The sequence below is a fragment of the Photinus pyralis genome, unplaced genomic scaffold (assembly GCF_008802855.1).
Source record: "Photinus pyralis isolate 1611_PpyrPB1 unplaced genomic scaffold, Ppyr1.3 Ppyr1.4_LG1, whole genome shotgun sequence".
Taxonomy (NCBI): Eukaryota; Metazoa; Arthropoda; class Insecta; order Coleoptera; family Lampyridae; genus Photinus; species Photinus pyralis.
This window is the reverse complement of record NW_022170249.1, coordinates 60,837,894-60,856,046: the sequence shown is the minus strand read 5'-3', so window position 1 is coordinate 60,856,046 and position 18,153 is coordinate 60,837,894. Positions and strand designations below refer to the sequence as shown.

Sequence of the window (18,153 nt, the reverse complement as noted above, 5' to 3'; positions counted from 1 at the left end):
TCGTGTAAGTAATAATGGATCTGAAGTGTGTCATATGTTTTCGAACATTTACAGAAATCACAAAATTATTACAGCACATACGTCTTTGGCATTTCCGTAGTTCTCGTGAAAATCTTTCTTTGAAATGTTGCAACAATCAATGCGCCTCCACATTTAATACATACTGTGGATACAAAAAACATTTGGTTAAATGTATTATTAAACCTTCTGTTAATGTTTTATGTAGAAATGATGATTTCATAGATGAGTGTACAAATGCAGAGGTGTACAGGAATACTATCTGCAGTATTACTTCGGAGGATAGTAATATCAACCCCAGTGATCAATCTGAAGGAAATGGGGACCCCCATCCTTCAGATTTGAATGAACGAACACATGGGATGAGTGTTGAAACAATTGCGTCTGATATTAGTGTTCATATAATTTCTTTTATTTCAAAATTAATGTCGATGGGAATGCCGCTTTCTACAATAGTTACAGTAGTAGACAATGTCGATGAGCTGATGAACTGTGTTTTTGAAGATACGCTTGACATTTTGTCACAAAACGATAACCAAAATTGTAACATTTTTTTCAATACAATTACAGCTTCTATTCAAAAGTATAATTCGGTTTACAAAATTAAAAAGTTTTTTTCTAACTCTGTTGTTACACCTGTAGAAGTTGCGGTAGGTGTGAGAAGCGATCAAATACTTCATAAAGCTAGTAATACCTATATTGAAAAGAATGTTACGGATACTTTTACATACATTCCTATCCTTAATACTTTGTCTGCATTATTGCAGAATGAAAATATTCAACAATATTTTACAAGAGACTATGGGTCATTGGTGAAAAGCGATCATTTTGAGACATTTTTCGATAGCGATTCTTACAAGAAGAATCCGTTATTTAAGGAAAATCCGAATGCAATTCTTATTCAGCTGTATTTTGACGAATTTGAATGTACAGCGCCTTTAGGTTCGAAAACTGGCATTCACAAAATTGGTGCATTTTATTTTAATATAAGAAATATCCCCACAATGTACTTAGGACAATTGGATAATATACATGTTGCGGCATTATTTTACTCATCAGATTTGAAAAAGTACTCTATAAACAAATTTTTACAACCACTTGTATCAGATCTAAAAATTTTAGAAAGGGACGGTATTGAAGTTTCATTTCTTCCGTATAAGTTAAAGGGTACTTTAGTTGCACTCAGTTTTGACAATCTTGGCGGCAATGCTTTAATGGGTATGGTTGAATCATTTAGCGCAAATTATTTTTGTCGAATGTGTTTAATGCATAAAAGCGACACCCAAGTTATTTTTAATGAGTCGGATCCACTTTGCCGTGCCAGAAATCAAGAGTTTTTTAATACCTTGCCCGAAATCGAAGTCGGTTCTAACTATTACGGAATTAAAGCAAAAAGCGTTTTAAATGAATTACAATATTTTAATTTGGGGAATATATCATCAGTAGATATCATGCATGATATTCTCGAAGGCGTAGCTCAATTTGAAATTAAATCTATATTATCTTATTTAGTATCCAAAAAAATTATCTCTCTCAATGAAGTCAATCAAAGAATTTTTTTCTTCAATTACGGTTCTATCGATCAATGTACAAAACCAAGTCCTGTTAACATAGAAAAATCTGGTGCCAATATAGGAGAACGTGCAGCTCAAACATGGACTCTTGTGCGATATTTACCTTTAATACTAATTGATGTAATTCCAAAGTGTGATGAAAGGTGGAATATAATTACTTTACTGTTGGAAATAATGAATATATCTTTTGCCCCCATAATACCAGTTGCCATGACGTATGTCCTAGAGAATTTAATTTGTAAACATCATCATTTAGTTAAACAATACATCGGAAACATTTTGCCTAAGCACCATATGATGATTCATTATCCACAAGCGATTAGGAATATGGGCCCTCTTATACACTTATGGGCCATGCGATTTGAATCAAAGCATGGATATTTCAAAGATTTAGTAAATAAGGGGAAAAATTTTAAGAATCTTCCACAAACGTTGTCTATAAGACATCAAATAAAGCAAAGTATAAATACCCATAAACTTTATAAATTGCATATGACCTTCGGGCCTGTCAAGCACTTTGATTTGAGTAACTACGAATTTAAAGATGTTATTATTGAAGAATTAGACGTTCCAAATTCTGTCACTCTTAACGAAACTAGATTCTTGAAATGTGGTTTCCATTATAAACCCTCTTTCTTAGTTTGCGTAAAAGTTAATGGCCAGCTACCTATCTTTCAAGAGATAATAAAAATTATTCTAATAGATGAACAGCCATTTTTTATAACAAAATCCTGGGAAACTAAAGAGTTTAAAGAAAGTTTAAATGCATTTCTAATTAAACCCTCAATTGAAATTTCTATTTGCGATCCAAAATTACTAGTTTACAAGGAACCATATGAGTGCAAAACGGTTTCTAGTTCATATTATATAGTACCTAAACATATATTTGTACAAATCTAATGTGTTATTTTTGTATTATACTTCTATGTATTATGGATTAGTACCTATGTAAAACATTATTTTAGTATGTTGAGAGGGTAGATATTTAGGTATCTATATATTCTATAGGTATACATAAGATTAGTCCGTGTTAGGTTTTCTTTAGAGTATTGTTTGGTTTTCTATATTTTCATTTCAAAATAAAAGATTATTTTATTATGTTGTTTTTTTATTTGTTACTACTAAAATCGAAATTACTTGCTTGGACCTAAACAGTGGATTAAAAATCCTGCAACCACAAAGTGCAATTATTTTTACACAGAACAAGAATGATATTTACACTCAAATACATTATTGCAACACTTGGATAAGATCTTCCTTACAGTAAAAAGGTGTTTTAATCATATTATATTTGATGGTTTTCACACAACGGTTATGGTAATTTTACACTCGTAATATCTTTTATAGTCAATTACAGGATGTTTGTAACCCTCACATTTTGTAAAAAACATTGTGTGCGTGTTTTTTGCAACCACTAAAGATTGGTCTATTAACCACTTATGCTAGTCATTTTTTCTCATAAAATATCTAATAACATTTCATGTACATTTTTATAACTGTTTAAAGGTGTTGTAATGGTATACATATTTTATCATTTGAACCATTAAAAATGGTTAAACTTGTCACACATCCTACCATCGCAGAAGTAAATGTTGTTGACACTGATCAGTGTGGATAAATACGAACCACTATGGGTGTTGTTTCAGTGTAAAAATTAACACCCAAATTTTTACTGTGTAGGTATGCAATGGAAACAGAATCAAAAACAATTAACATGATGACTAGAAAAAATGCAGTTAAAATGTTCGTCAAATTACGCGTTTGAAATTTTGAATTAACAGCAAAGCAAGTCTCAAAATAGAATTCTGTGGGATGGGATTGTTTTGTTTTTTGCTTGCAGGTTTATTTCGCTGCACACCTATACTATGTAGCTCTGTGCTGTGCTATTATAACTTATTACTTACAACGCCTCATGATTAGAAATAAAAAGTGTTTACTTACCAAGAAATCTTTGACAGAGTTCTTCATCAAATCCCCAACTGGATAGCAATTTAATGAATTCCATTACGTAAATATTACGTACAATACACAGAGAACAACCACCAGTACAGTACTAGATAACGAATTGTGGACCTTACACCTACACGCTGAAGATTACAGAACAGAATACAGTACAGAATGAAATAATTGAAATAATGAATACGCAACACACATGCTGACAGCACCGATGCCTGAGGCGGTCGGAAAGAAATGTGCAAATTCAGCCAACTCGCAATTCATTCAATTTTTTCATTTACTGTAATTAATCTGTTTAATACTGGGAATTATACATGTATGAATAGCAAGTAAATACATTTGTACCGACTATTATACCATGTTTTACAATACGAAGTTGATTGATAGTATTAAACGTGCTTCTAAATTAATAACAAAGTTAATAGGGGTTAACATCTAGATTAGTTGCAATAGAAATACAGTAACAGAACTCTTTTTTTAATTGTGGCTACTATCTTAAACTTTAATAGAACGACTACCGATAACTAATTTATTTTGTACTAAACTTGTTTAATTGATCCATTTTTCTCAGTGTAAAAATCTATCTTGTCTTTGCATTTTCCCTATGCCTTTTATCTATAGCATTTTCTATTGCTTTCTTGCGAAGCCGTCGAGTCGGCGTATTATTCATGGTTGGAGTACTGCTTCTAGAACTGTCTGAAGACTCTAAAAAAATGGAATTTACAAAAATGACATCTATAAAATTGCTTACCATTCTCTTGCAACCCACAGCTACTGCTGCACACTGCTACAGGAGTTATTTCTGGCTTCTTGTGTAATATGTCATTTATTAGAGCATAAAACTTCCAATACTTGTGGTCATTACCTGATGTCTTGTTATGTTTTTTAACAATTTTGTAGTGGCGAATCAGACCCTTCCACTTCGTGTAACATTGGATGCCTGTTATGGTCATTCCTGTAGCTTCACATAAAGTCTTGGAAATTTTATTCCATATGTTTTTTTTAACTCCGCTGTTAAATTCATTTTCATGTGTTTGGTATAGTCGAATTAGCAATGTAATGTTCTCATCGGTCCACATCTTTTTCTCGTCCGGCTCTCCATCAAGTTCAGACTCTCTTTGTGCCGTTTCTCCAGAAACTTCAGTATCATCAGCCAACAATTCTACAGACTCTACATTATACGACACAAACTGTTGGGCCACATTCAATAATAAAGAGGGATCTACAAGCCATTAAAGAACAACACAACTAGCTTTAAATTTCAACTTACCATTATGTAGGGGAAAGTGGGGGAATACCGCGCACGGGGTAATACCGCGCATCAATGTTACAACCCACTGGTGAATAAATCTACAGATATCCATGCATAGACATCTAACGAATAACATGTCAACTAACATACATTATAGCAGTTCCCGCCAAAATGGCTCATTGCTCACCAGTTGGGTTTAACACGTGAAGCGTGTATTTTCTCTAATATTGTGCGTCCCTAAAATAAGCAAAGTAAGTCAATTTTTTTTACTTACACAGACTAGGTTAATTTACCTGAATACTTCATCTTTTGGGCTTCCATTTGCACCTTACCTCATGTCATTTGATTGTTTACTTTTTTTTATATCCGTCAATTTTTACAGTATGTACCGGTGGGGTAATACCGCGCATGATGTAAATTTGTGCGCGGTTTTACCCCGCATTGTTTCTTATAGCAAAATAGTATCTTTTTATCTACACATCTTTTTTAATTATTATTGGTACTTAGATTCCACGAAACTATGTACGAAAAACTGAAAGGAAGTCTTGGAGCTCCGACAGCCTTAAAAAGGCCCTAGAGGCAATTAACGGAGGATCGTCAATTCGCAAAGCTGGACGAGACTTCAACATTCCCGAATCCACGCTACGTGATCAGATGAAACTAGCATCTCCCAGCGTAAGTTTAGGCAGAAAAGGTATATTTACTCCCCAACAAGAGCAAGAAATAGTAAATCATGTGATAAAACTAGCAAACCTTTTTTATGGTGTAACGCCCATGAGCCTTAGAAAAATTGCTTTTGATTTTGCTGTAAAAAATAATATAAAGCATAATTTTAATAATCAAAAACAATTGGCTGGCAAGGATTGGCTGTACCTTTTTATTAAGAGGAACCCTAAAATAAGTCTTCGGCAACCTGAGGGCACCAGTATTAATCGCATTACTTCTTTTAATGCTGATGAAGTAAAACGATTTTTTTCTCATCTAGAACAAATTTACTCTAAATTCCATTTTGCCGCAAACAGGGTGTATAACTGCGATGAAACGGGAATCAGCAATGTACCTAATAAAAGTGGTAAAATTTATGCTGCTCGAGGGTCAAAGCAGGTTGGAGTTGCCACCTCTGGCGAGCGAGGTAGAAATGTTACAGTTATGTGCTGTATGAATGCGGCTGGCGGATATATACCACCAATGTTCATCTATCCTCGTAAGCGTATGAGTGCTAGTTTGGAAACAGGGGGGCCAGTAGGTGCCATTTATCACTGCTCAGACAATGGGTGGATTAATCAAGATTTGTTTCTCACCTGGCTGGAGCACTTTAAGAAACATGCAAAACCATCTTTGGATGATCCAGTTTTGTTAGTGTGTGACAATCATGGGAGTCACATTTCTATAGCCATGCACGATTTTTGCAAAAAGAACCACATTCATGTCGTGTCGCTTCCCCCTCACACATCCCATAGAACGCAACCATTAGATGTGTCCTTTTACAGTCCACTGAAAAATGCATTTTACCGGGAATGTGATCTCCACCTAAAGCTGACAGGTCATGAAAAAATAAACATGTCTGAGCTAGCTAATTTATTTAATAAAGCATATGTCAGAGTGGCAACGATGGAAAAGGCGGAATCTGGCTTTCGCTGTACCGGAATCTTCCCTTTAAATGTGGATAGATTTACAGCTGATGATTTTGCCCCAGCTGAGCAGCATCGTAACATTTCTATCGCATGTAACCTAGACGAAAGTGACGTTCAAAAAAATCCTCAAGTAACAGAAGTCAATGTAACATCAATTGAAGACACAATGACCAGTGTACCATCAAATTCAGAAAGAAAAGATACACAACCAAGTACATCAACAGGTACAAATTGTGAAAAAAACCTAAGTGCAGCATTTGTGAGCATTGAAAATATAGCACCTATTCCAAAAAAAGTCCGTAGAAATATTAAAAAAGGTGGTCCTAAAAAACAGCATTCGCAAATTCTAACAAGTACTCCTATAAAGGTTCAACTCCTTGAAGATCAAAAAAAGAGAGAATCAAAAGCAGCAAAAGCAGCTGGAAAAAAAGAAGCAAGCAAGCTTAAGCCAAAGAAAACTTTCTGGTCTGTGTAACTACACAGACCTAAAAAAGTGATGGAAAGTGATACCGAGACAGCTTAAGCCAAAGAAAGTTACACAGACCTAAAAAAGTGATGGAAAGTGATACCGAGACTGAAGAGTCGGACACTGATATGTTAGACGTTGTTGATGATGATGATGTGGAGCTTGACGATGAAAATATGTATGATGAAAATGAGTGTTTAATTTGTGGAGAATTTGGGCGTAACCAGATGCGTGGTATGTGGAAGATGGGCGCACCAGGAATGTAGCGGTTGGGATACGGCGGAAGACTTTACCTGCGACTTTTGTTATAAACGTAGAGGAAAGAGAGTATTAGAATTTTGAATTTCAAATGGAGATACCTACTAATGGTTTGTAAGTTTATTTTTTAATTCATTAAAGACATAAATACATCAGTTGTTCTAATTGTTTTATTGCGCTGTATTACCCCACTCTCCGCGCGGAATTACCCCGCAGGGTGGGCAATACCGCGCAAGTGCAATATCTTGAAAATAAAAATATTTCTCAGAGATCGAAAAAGATAAAAATGTTTAAAAAATTTCCCATACGACCTTTATGAAATGCTTAATATGAAACGTCAGTATCATCAGTTTTTTAAACCTTCTTTTTGTGGGTGTAATTAACAATTTTCCTTAGGTGCGCGGTATTCCCCCACCTTCCCCCTATAGTTTGTAGGATATCCTCATCCGGTAGCATTAATACTACAATTTCATTATTATTAATTTTTACTTTCATTGAAGACATTTTTGCCAAAAATCATGAACACGCAGAAAATTAATCCACTTAGAGGTTATAAATAAATGGGCGGTAAACTTTTAGAACCAGGTTGGTTCGTTTTCAGGCGCAGAGCTCAGATGTATCCGGCAGTCAGCTGATATTAATCTGCTCAGCACCGCGAGCACAAAACCGAACGCACCACTGGTTGCAACATAACCTTCCGTTTTAAAAGTGACTACATAACCCTAGATCTTTAAAAATAGATCAACAAATTGCTGTTATTTTTAATTGTTTAATAAATACTACCGATGAAGAGAGCTCAGATGATGAAATTATGTATCGTGCACCGATGGGTTTGTTATTTTTACCTTACTGTACACTTTACACATGCTTTGTAGTGGTGAGACCTCGCATACAAGATTTTGAGGAAGTTGTAGATCGTTTCTCTGATCAAGAATTTAGGGAAAATTTTCGTATGCATAGAAGTACCTTTGATGTTTTAAATTTTTAAATTTAGTTAGAAACGATATTGAATCGAATATGATGGAGGCTTGTAGGCACACAATAAGTGTAAAACGGCAGTTATTGTTAGCTTTGTGGTATTTTGCAACTCCTGATTGTTATACGAGTAGGTTTGTAAATAGCAATTTCGATATTCTTGTAGTTAAGATTCATTCCAATTTAATTTCTGACTGGTTGCGTTTTAGATCAATATGCGGACGGTTTAATGTAGGAAAAGCAACCGCACATAGAAGTGTCCACAGGGTTACAGATGCTTTCTTTCGTCTCGCACCAAGATATATAAAGTGGCCTAGGGGAGATGAGTTAGTTAACGCTCGAAACAGTTTTAATGCAAGTGGTTTTCCTAACACGATCGGTGCTATTGATGGATCATATATAAAAATACGAGTAAAAATACCATTACCTCAAGACAATGGGTTGCATTATATATGTAGAAAGAATTTTCCAGCTATTTTTTGTTTTAATAAGTAATTTATTTAATCAACAATTTTAGGGGATCTGTGATCATCGGATGATGTTCACACATTGTTATGCAGGGGAAGTAGGGGCTAATCACGATGCTCAAGTATTGAGAAGAAGTGAAATATGGGAATTTATAAGCGAACGTTCAGAATTGTACTTTCCTGAAAATACCCATCTTGTTGGAGATAAAGCTTACCCCTGCATACCACAACTAATGACACCTTATTGAAATAATGGCCATTTAACCGAAAGGCAACAGAATTACAATTTTAAAATATCAAGTGTACGTAATATCATTGAGAGAGCATTTGCTTTACTAAAGAAAAGATGTAGGTGTCTTAAAGATACACTGGATATTCGTCTACAACAATGGATCCCAAAAACTATTGTCGCATGTTGTGTTTTACACAACATTTGCATTTTACAAAATGACATACTTCAATTAAATGAAGACGATTTTGAAAATGAAGAAGATAATATTAATCTAAATGTATTGAATGAAAGAGAAATGTCTCAAATAGGTCACAATAAAAGAGACAATATTTGTGTAAATTTACCTTTGTAATAAAATATCATTAAACATACAATTTTATTTTGAAACTAAAATAACTGCTTCTATTATAAACTCACAGTTCCCTACAAACATTAAAACTCAAACAAAAATTCTATATTGACAAAACAAATGAGATGTATGTATAGATCCGACAAGTTAGCGTTATTTTTTTAAATGATTTTTAAACCGTTCAAACATTTCTTGTTTTTGCTGCATTTTTTCTTTGTGGCGCCTTTCTTTGTGTTCATTGAATTCACATAATGTCATTTTTCTTTTGTTATTTTTTTTCGGTACGGGTGAAACCCTCGAGGATGATGAAGATGAATTCTCTGTTTCATTATCTACCGATGTTACAGGGCTTGCAGCGATAACTGAGGTACCGCCCAGGTTGCCACTACTTGAAGCAGTCGCAATGGGATGATACTGAGGATTTTTACTCATAATATACTATATCTTCGTAAAGTCTCCAGGTTGTCATACAGTTACCAGTTTTGTTATTGTCTGTATTAACTTTATCATACTGTTTCTTTAGATTTCGAAACTTTTCATCACACTTTTCGCCAGAAATATCCATGCCTAATTTTTTCATCTCGGCGGAAATTATGTTCCATACTTGTTTTTTATTAAATTGTGGAGACATAAATTTAGGTTTATGTTTCCTATAAGCTTCTAAAAGAGCCTTCACATTTTCGTCAGTCCATGTGACTTTCGTCATAGGTGATGGTTGAGGTGTCGAGCAATGCGGAATATCCAATTGTGTTGGCTCGTCATGAATTGCATATAACACCCCATTTTGCCTTTGGTGCAATTCATTGCACCCTGTGAAGCAGCTGTGACTCAAGGAGTCCAACTCAGACAAACCAACTTCTTCCCCACAATGACCACAAAAGAAATGCTACAAAGAAATGTTATCAATAGTATTGCATCATAATGATTGAAATGTATATATTTGAGTGTGTACTTCTTTCTAAAATCACTTACTTCTTCTTCCATCTTATATAAATCCTTTTCACATAAGTTTTCAAACCATATACACAACTGACATTTGACATTACAACCATAACAAACCGACAGAGTTGTATATAAGTAAATAGAGAGGTAGTACATACGACCTGCGCGTGGAAAAATAACTGCCCTTTCACAATCATGTTAATATTAATGGTAATGGTAACGTAATGTTAGAATGTTAAACTCCAGATAATGGCATTACAAGCAAAGCGTTCACAATGATGGTAATGGTAATGTTAACCTGTTAACGTAAGATGGTGATGTTAAGGTCCAGAAATTTTATGGATCTACTAACATCGGCGTTAACATCCTCCAATAGAATTGCAGCTACGGTAAAATGCAGCGCATGCGCATGTGTTGACTGCTGACCGCGTGAACTGTCACCCATCGCGTCATATTTATTTAAGCTCTGCAGTTCGTTTGAATTTCTCGTTTGCCTTGTTGTTTTCGTGTGCAATTGCTGGTTTTTGTTATTTGCTGTTGCGTTCGGTGCAATGATGATTGTTGACGTCTCGTTACTGTTGGAGTTAAATACAACAATACCCATTCCTCTACGATAAACAACGCAGCGATTTTAAAGACATAAAGAAAAAGAACAACGCCTGGATTGAAATTGCTGAAACCCTTAACTGTAATGGTAAGTTTCCAAAAAGCATTATTATTTTGAGTCTTTAATATTGAGGTTATATTTATATTTAAAGTGGAAGAAGTGAAAACTCGATGGCGAACACTCCGGGAGAGGTTTACGAAGGAGATAAGAAACCATGACTTAAATACGAGAAGTGGACAAGGCCAAGAAGACACCATTGGGAAATGGGAGTGGTTCGATAGCATGGCGTTTTTGAGCGACCACGTCAAGCAGCGAAAAACTACAAACAGCAGCCTGACAAAAGTTAGCAACAACAACAATGGTAAGTTATTTGCTAGAGTGTAATAATAAACAGACATTGCGATGATTGGTCGTTGCAGGTACCGAAGAGGGCACGGACGCAGAATTAGCGGGCAACAAAGAAGATGAAAATGAAGACAGAAGCTTATTGCCTCCCTGTTCATCATTGTCTGGGGAAAACCATCAAACACCAAGGGCGAGTATGAAGCGGAAACAGTGCCAGGGAAAGGACTCCAGCATCGAACTTGAGATGCTGAAGACTTTGAAAGACCTTGACAAACCACAACAGGACGATGAAGATGACATTTTTTGCAAAGCCGTCGCATGTGAATTAAGGAAAGTAAATGATACTCAAGAGAAGCAGAAGAGGAAGGCAAAAATTTATTTAATTGCTACAGGCATTGAATTGTAATACATAGTTTCTTAATAATAATAGTTCATAATTTGTTGTACATATTAACTTGAAAATATTTCACTGAAATTTTTACATCCTTCTGCCCCTGTTCACATAATTAACTTGCCCAGGCAACGCTCCTGCACGGCTTATGAGGTACTGAGTTAATGTTTCTCGTAATTGTAGCGCTGCTCTTCCAGGGTTATTCCCTCCCCTCCCGGTTTTGTGTACGTCTTGTAAGGTCACATTTCCATTTTGCTCCACTTCTCTCCTCCAAGCACCTGGTACTATTCCATCATCCGTTTCACTGTCACAAAATGAAGCCGGGCAATATTTCTTTCTGCATTCAGGTACGTTATATTCTTTTTGTTTCAAAAAATTGTGCAAGCAGACCGTAGCCTTCACGATGCTGTCCACTGTTGAGGGACTTGCTGTTATAGTGCGAGTAAAAATTCTCCATCTAGCAACGAGAATGCCAAAGCAATTTTCAATAACGCGTCGCGCACGACTCAATCTGTAGTTAAAAATATTTTGCTCAAGGGTCAGGTGAAGTCCTTTAAAAGGTTTCATTAAATGTTTCATTAATGTGAAAGCGTCGTCGCCAACAAAAAAGTATGGCATTTTGATGCGGCTGTTCGGCAGAAAGTCTTCCGGAGGAATAGGTAAATCTCCCGATTGCAACGCTTCTCCTAGAGCTGAATTGGCAAGTACTCCACCATCACTTTGGGACCCATACGCACCTACGTTGACATAGGTGAAATTATAGTGTGCATCGCATAAGGCCAAAAGAATGATACTGAAGTGCTTCTTATAATTGAAATATTCACTTCCAGATTTTGCAGGACACTGGATACCGATATGTTTTCCATCCAAAGCTCCTAAAGTATGTGGCAAATTCCATCTCATTAAAAACTGATTAGCAATTCTTTTGAAGTCTTCTTCACTGAGCGTTTTCAACACGATTTTATTTAGCACTCTCCAAATTACTATCGTAGTCTCTCTAATAACCATTGACGCAGTGGAACGTCCTATTTTGTAGCCAGATGCTATACTGAACACGGAGTCGCCTTGCGACAAATATCTGCAAAACCTTTTTTCTCTTACAATCAACCTGAGCGTGATCGCGAGTCTTTGTGAAGCACAAAGAGGTTCTCGGTAGCTCTTCTTGGTCAAACTAGGTCCTACAAGACTCAACAAATCATCGAATTGCGCCGAAGGAGTCATCCTGGTATACAGAAAGAACCATTCGTGATCGATAACCTAAATGATAAATGAATTATTTTAATGTAAACCGTTTTAATATTTACTCTTACTTTGTATTTCTGAAAGACAGTCACAAATTCACCGCTCGTTTTTCGTTCTCTCAGTACCGGGCGAACACCCCAGCGTCTACTCCTTTAGCCTTTGCTTTTCTTTCATCCTTCTACCGATTCGTCTCAGTAGCATCACTTTCAAGATCGCAATCGCAATTCTTTTCCTGCTAGGCATTTTTACAACCTCCCAAACGCAACTTGCAAAATGCAAACTTCAATTAAAGGTTATATTTTTACGGCCCGTCAAACAACCACAGACCAAATCAAAGAATTTAAACAGACAATTTATTTTTCGTTGCGCCCTCCAGCGCCACCACAAAACACTGTCACTTTTGAGTGGGGGAACTTCCTCTACCATCAACATTAACAGTATTGTGAATAGCGTTACCATTACCATTAGCATTACCATTAACATTAACATGATTGTGAAAGGGCAGGCAGTAACTCCAACTACAGTGGCCGACTTTTAATGCATAGAACAACAAACTTAGAATGGAAACTGTAATGTAATGTAAAAATGACGCGCCATCTCGTGTATGTTCTCAGCAACTTTTGCGTGAATGGCGCCAAATTTAAATATTAAAATGTAAGCTACGTCCGCATGATACTGAATTTCTCCGGATCTGTAACAATAACATTGGATTTGACTAGCTGAAACCTAAAAGGTAAATGAATCCAGCCAGTGAAGTCCAAGTTTGTTTGTTAGGGATCCAAATAAATTCAGTTTAATGCGGATGCACCTCACCAGTCAGGGCCTTCAAAGAGTACAGGGCACTTTTGTTTTATAAGTAACTCCAATTAATCCAATCAAGGAGTTATACAGGGTGACAATTTGAAAACTTACCACCCCCCATATCTTAGTAAATAAACGAAATATTAAAAAAAATCAAAATCCGTTTCGGTAATTCGGAGGGGGAATCACAATGACATAGTTGGCGACGCACCCCCTCCAACCCCCTGCGCCCCAGCCACCCCAACTTTTAAATCTTAAATAGTGACCCCCATGTGTGATACGTCGTTGGAAAGCTCTGAAAAAATGCTTTCCAACCATACCAAATAGCATTACATTTAGGTTAGTAATTATCGTGCAAATCAAAACATAAACTAATATATGATACATTTGAAATCTGTCGTATTTAAAACGCAACCGGCGAACATAAGACGAACTAAGACAGAGAATAATTCAAGAATGTCGAAATATTGCAAAACCAACATTGGAAAGGTTCGACAAGAGTTTGAGAATAGATTATAACTGGCGATCAAAAATGAGTTGCTGTCGAGTCGGCTTTGGAAGTTCAAGTTAAATACGATTTTCCATGTTTATTTTTTGATTTGCACGATAATTACTAACCTAAATGTAATGCTATTTGGTATGGTTGGAAAGCATTTTTTCAGAGCTTTCCAACGACGTATCACACATGGGGGGTCACTATTTAAGATTTAAAAGTTGGGGTGGCTAGGGCGCAGGGGGTGGGGGGGGGTGCGTCGCCAACTATGTCATTGTGATTCCCCCTCCGAATTACCGAAACGGATTTTGATTTTTTTAAATATCTCGTTTATTTACTAAGATATGGGGGGTGGTAGGTTTTCAAATTGTCACCCTGTATTTAATTTAATATGATTATACAAGATACAAGATTAACTTCATGGAACTCTACTGTATGATGCTCTCGAGATCGTTCTAAAAACAAAATATGTAGCAATTTATTACAATTCAATTAGTGTTACCTGCTAAATATAATGTGCGAACTGCCACACGCTTTAAATCTCTTCGTGTTCCAGGTTCTAAAGCGCAGCCAGAAAAATGACGTTCACAAACCAAAAACTTTTGTGTAAATTTCTTCCACATTATATTCTAAACCAATTCTTAAAAACTTCGGGCTCCATTTTTGGGAAACGTCTTCACAATTTGTCACACAACATTTACGTTCTCGACTTGTATATGCATAATTCATTGTAATAATGAATAGTAATTATACTTAAAGCACAATAAACCGTCAATCAAAATTCAAAATTCAACTGTCATAATGGCGAACACGCACGAAAGTCACTAGATTTAGTAACTAACACGCACGCTAACTATGCGCCATCTATTGAATGTTCTCCAAACTAATTATATTTGTACTCAGTTGTTCCCGTTTACGTTTCCCTTCTAAGTTTTTTGTTCTGGGCTTTTAATGGCGGAGCCGTTGGGACTCATGCGCAGTGCGTGAAAGGGAATCAGCACGATTTTTGGGTGCATTCAGTTACACTTACATAATCACAAAACAAAACAGCAATAACTTTTCAGATGCTTCAGATTCATTTGTAAATAAACAGACGCTTTGGAGTACATAATAATTTAAGCATACCCATTACATTATACTCTTTACCGCCATTTCAATGTTTAGTAGGCGACAATCTGTACATAAATAAAGGTTATTTTAAAATGCTCCTAGAAAAGTGCAAGAAAAGATCAAATATATGGGTGGAAGGAAAACTCTTCGCAAGCAATTGTTGAAACTTTATTTAAGAAGATTAAAAGAAAATGAACAACCTGAATGTGACAAGAAATCCGTTATATACTTGGACAAAACCTATATTCACCCATCGTACGGAGTGAGTAAATGCTAACAATCAGATGAAGTATCGGAAGTTTATAATAGGGCTGGTCAGAGGTAGTACATCGTAGTATGCTGGTAGTCGTTCTGGTTTTGTAGAGGATGTCGCACAGTAAATCGGGGGATTATTACGATGATATGAATCATACCAACTTTATGCAGTGGTTAGAGAAGCAGCTTATACCAAATTTACCAGCAAACTCACGCACCTTATCAATCAGTGTTCAAATAAATAAGCCACCAACAATGAATAATCGTAAGGAAGTGATACGTTCTTGGTTAGAAGCAAATAACATTCCTACGAGAAATGAATTTATTGACAATGTACAATTTATTGTGAACACCGGCAGTTCCGATGATGATTAGTGATCAAGTGACGATAATGAATGAAAAAAGTTAAAGGTTGTGTGTTAATTTAGTCAATGTGAGTGTTATTAATTTCAATGTGATTGTTATTAATTTCAATGTGATTGTTTCAATAACTGTCCATATTTACACAGCAGAAGTGCATCAGAATTGTAAATTGTGTTGAACATGAACATCTAACAATCTTAAATGTATTTACGTTTTGTAGAAATAAAATTATTAATTTTACGGTTTCCCCTTGAAGTAATGCAACTCATATCGCGTGGCCCACTTATTTATATTTAGTAGAGTCAAATTTTGCATGAGAATGTACAGTCTAAATTTCCAGCGTCCTCGGACACGCCCTGTCAGGGACTTTCTGAGCGTGGTGCCACTGTACATACCCTCTGCCGATGCTCCATTTTTGAGATATTTGAGTTATTGGCATTTGAAGTTTGTCGACTTTGTGGCTACCCGTATTTAAACTGTGTTTTCGGCATTGCACACCTGAAATTTTGTCCCGCACCAAAATAAAATTTCAATTTATTTTATTCTTTCATTGCTTATTTTTATACTCACTGAGTGCATAAATAGATCTTTAAACTCGATCGCACGACAAATATACGATTTCCTTTATACCAGAATCTCAAAAAATCTTTTCTCGATTTTGATGTTGTAAGCCCCTTACCAGCTTTGTATTGTAGTCTACTGTATTAAAAGTTCTTAACGATTGTAATGTTTCTTATTTATTCAAGATACAGTGTTCACAAAATCATTCACCACACATTGAATTTCTTTTCAATTTTTGTTGCAATGAGAAACCATATTATTCTCAAGCCGAACCTGCTTTAAGGGTCATTTAATTTGAAGCCGGTTCTGTTGTCGATTACTGCGCACACTCACCAACGGCTTGCGCAAGGTTCAATTGGAGTCAATTTTTCGCTACAAGACTGTCTCTCTATTTACTTATATACAACTCTGTGAACAAACCGCGCTAAAAAAGGCGGTCGTTTGGTTGACGTTTTGGTTACCAGTTTCAGCAGTGTGAAGTTGGCAAATAACTGAAATCTTCAGGTTGTTTATCGATATGGAACCCGCAACCATAATCTTGGTTGTAACCAATGTAATAATCGACCGGAAGAAAACCCGATTTCGGTTAGATTAAATATCTTTATTTCCATTCATGTATTTATATTACATTGTTACTATTGTTTAAAAGCCGTTTTACATTACACAATAAATTGCACAAGAAGTTGCACAATTTTTGAGCCTAGAAATATTGTGTAATATCAAACGGAAAATTGTATGCGATATCCAAATTGTTCAAGATATTTAGAACATGCTCTATTTTCATACAATTTTTCGTTCAACTTTTTTCAAGTACGCATGCGTTATCGTGTGGAATGGCTTCACACACACTTCACACTTCACAGCTGATCGCTGATGGTGATGAGTAATTATTGTGTACTGTGTTTCATACCGTTATATTACTTATATTATCATTAAAACTTGAAATTTGAGATGTCGTGGTCGAGTGATCAGATATCATGTTTGATTGAAGAATATAGGAAGTATCCAGTTCTTTACTTTGTTAAACATAAAGATTATCATAACAAAGCATTGCGAAATGGTGCTCTACAAACAATTGCTGCAGCTTTACAAAAACTGCGGCCCAATGTGACAGAGGCAGATTTGCAAAAGAAATTTTTGGGATTACGTACCACTTACAGCAATGAACGTAGAAATGTTTTGGCTTCATTACGTAGTGGAATGGATAGTGATTGAGTAAGTACTTACGTCGTTATTGTTCCCACAGGTGTTATACAGAAACTTCGTAATTTATTTTTAGGTGTATCAACCTAGTCTGTGGTATTATGCGAAAATGGAATTTTTGAATAATCATTTGGCAATACGAACATCCGTTTCGAATTTAGATGCATTAGTCTCCAACACAGAACTACCCGAGAATGCAATTATTGAGGAAGAGGAAACAGAGTCTGAGGAATATGTACCCGAGGTAAGTCACCATTGGTTATTTAAATAGTTTTGTGTAATTAAAATGTATTATTAGGTTACTGAAGAATATGTGGAAGATAATGTACTATCACCTGTATCTGATACTGGGACAATAACGCCTCGTGACGAAACTCCTGCTTTGTCAAGATCGGGCACTCCGATTGCGAGAAAAAGGAAGGCAACCAAAAAAGATAATGACAATGAACTACTTTCACAGATGACGAAGCATCTTGGAAGTGTTGTCAGTACATTAAATAATCCTAAAGAAACAAGTAATGATGATGATATATTTGCAAGTTTTATTTCATCACAACTTAAAATGATATCAGATCAGCGAGTAAAAGCAAATGTTAAATACTAAATTCATGGCATTTTGCATAAAGCCATGAACAATTGAATGTAATAAAAGTAATTTG

General features: G+C 35.7%; 6 protein-coding genes across 6 annotated transcripts; 4 read left to right on the top strand and 2 right to left on the bottom strand.

Moving 5' to 3' along the window:
- The first annotated feature begins 14 nt into the window (after positions 1-14).
- On the top strand, positions 15-2,492 carry LOC116164880. The gene has a single exon (XM_031479130.1). It carries the CDS (start codon positions 15-17, stop codon positions 2,490-2,492), a length of 2,478 nt encoding a protein of 825 aa, XP_031334990.1.
- A 1,636-nt stretch (positions 2,493-4,128) lies between these two features.
- On the bottom strand, positions 4,129-5,261 carry LOC116164871. The gene is made up of 3 exons (XM_031479123.1): positions 4,819-5,261; positions 4,300-4,770; positions 4,129-4,253 (listed from the first exon to the last, which is right to left on the bottom strand). The coding sequence occupies exons 1-3, from the start codon at positions 4,946-4,948 to the stop codon at positions 4,129-4,131; spliced, it is 726 nt and encodes a 241-aa protein (XP_031334983.1). The 5' UTR covers positions 4,949-5,261.
- LOC116176287 lies at positions 5,247-6,891 on the top strand. Its single transcript, XM_031494782.1, has 2 exons — positions 5,247-6,751; positions 6,802-6,891. The coding sequence occupies exons 1-2, from the start codon at positions 5,455-5,457 to the stop codon at positions 6,813-6,815; spliced, it is 1,311 nt and encodes a 436-aa protein (XP_031350642.1). The 5' UTR covers positions 5,247-5,454; the 3' UTR covers positions 6,816-6,891.
- A 4,067-nt stretch (positions 6,892-10,958) lies between these two features.
- LOC116176540 lies at positions 10,959-11,514 on the top strand. Its single transcript, XM_031495151.1, has 2 exons — positions 10,959-11,091; positions 11,150-11,514. The coding sequence occupies exons 1-2, from the start codon at positions 11,013-11,015 to the stop codon at positions 11,479-11,481; spliced, it is 411 nt and encodes a 136-aa protein (XP_031351011.1). The 5' UTR covers positions 10,959-11,012; the 3' UTR covers positions 11,482-11,514.
- A 39-nt stretch (positions 11,515-11,553) lies between these two features.
- LOC116164863 (protein ALP1-like) lies at positions 11,554-12,899 on the bottom strand. The gene is made up of 2 exons (XM_031479109.1): positions 12,575-12,899; positions 11,554-12,544 (listed from the first exon to the last, which is right to left on the bottom strand). Exons 1-2 carry the CDS (start codon positions 12,685-12,687, stop codon positions 11,554-11,556), a joined length of 1,104 nt encoding a protein of 367 aa, XP_031334969.1. The 5' UTR covers positions 12,688-12,899.
- Positions 12,900-17,426: 4,527 nt separating this feature from the next.
- On the top strand, positions 17,427-18,098 carry LOC116164838. Its single transcript, XM_031479065.1, has 3 exons — positions 17,427-17,506; positions 17,571-17,738; positions 17,793-18,098. The coding sequence occupies exons 2-3, from the start codon at positions 17,604-17,606 to the stop codon at positions 18,096-18,098; spliced, it is 441 nt and encodes a 146-aa protein (XP_031334925.1). The 5' UTR covers positions 17,427-17,506; positions 17,571-17,603.
- Positions 18,099-18,153: the final 55 nt, after the last annotated feature.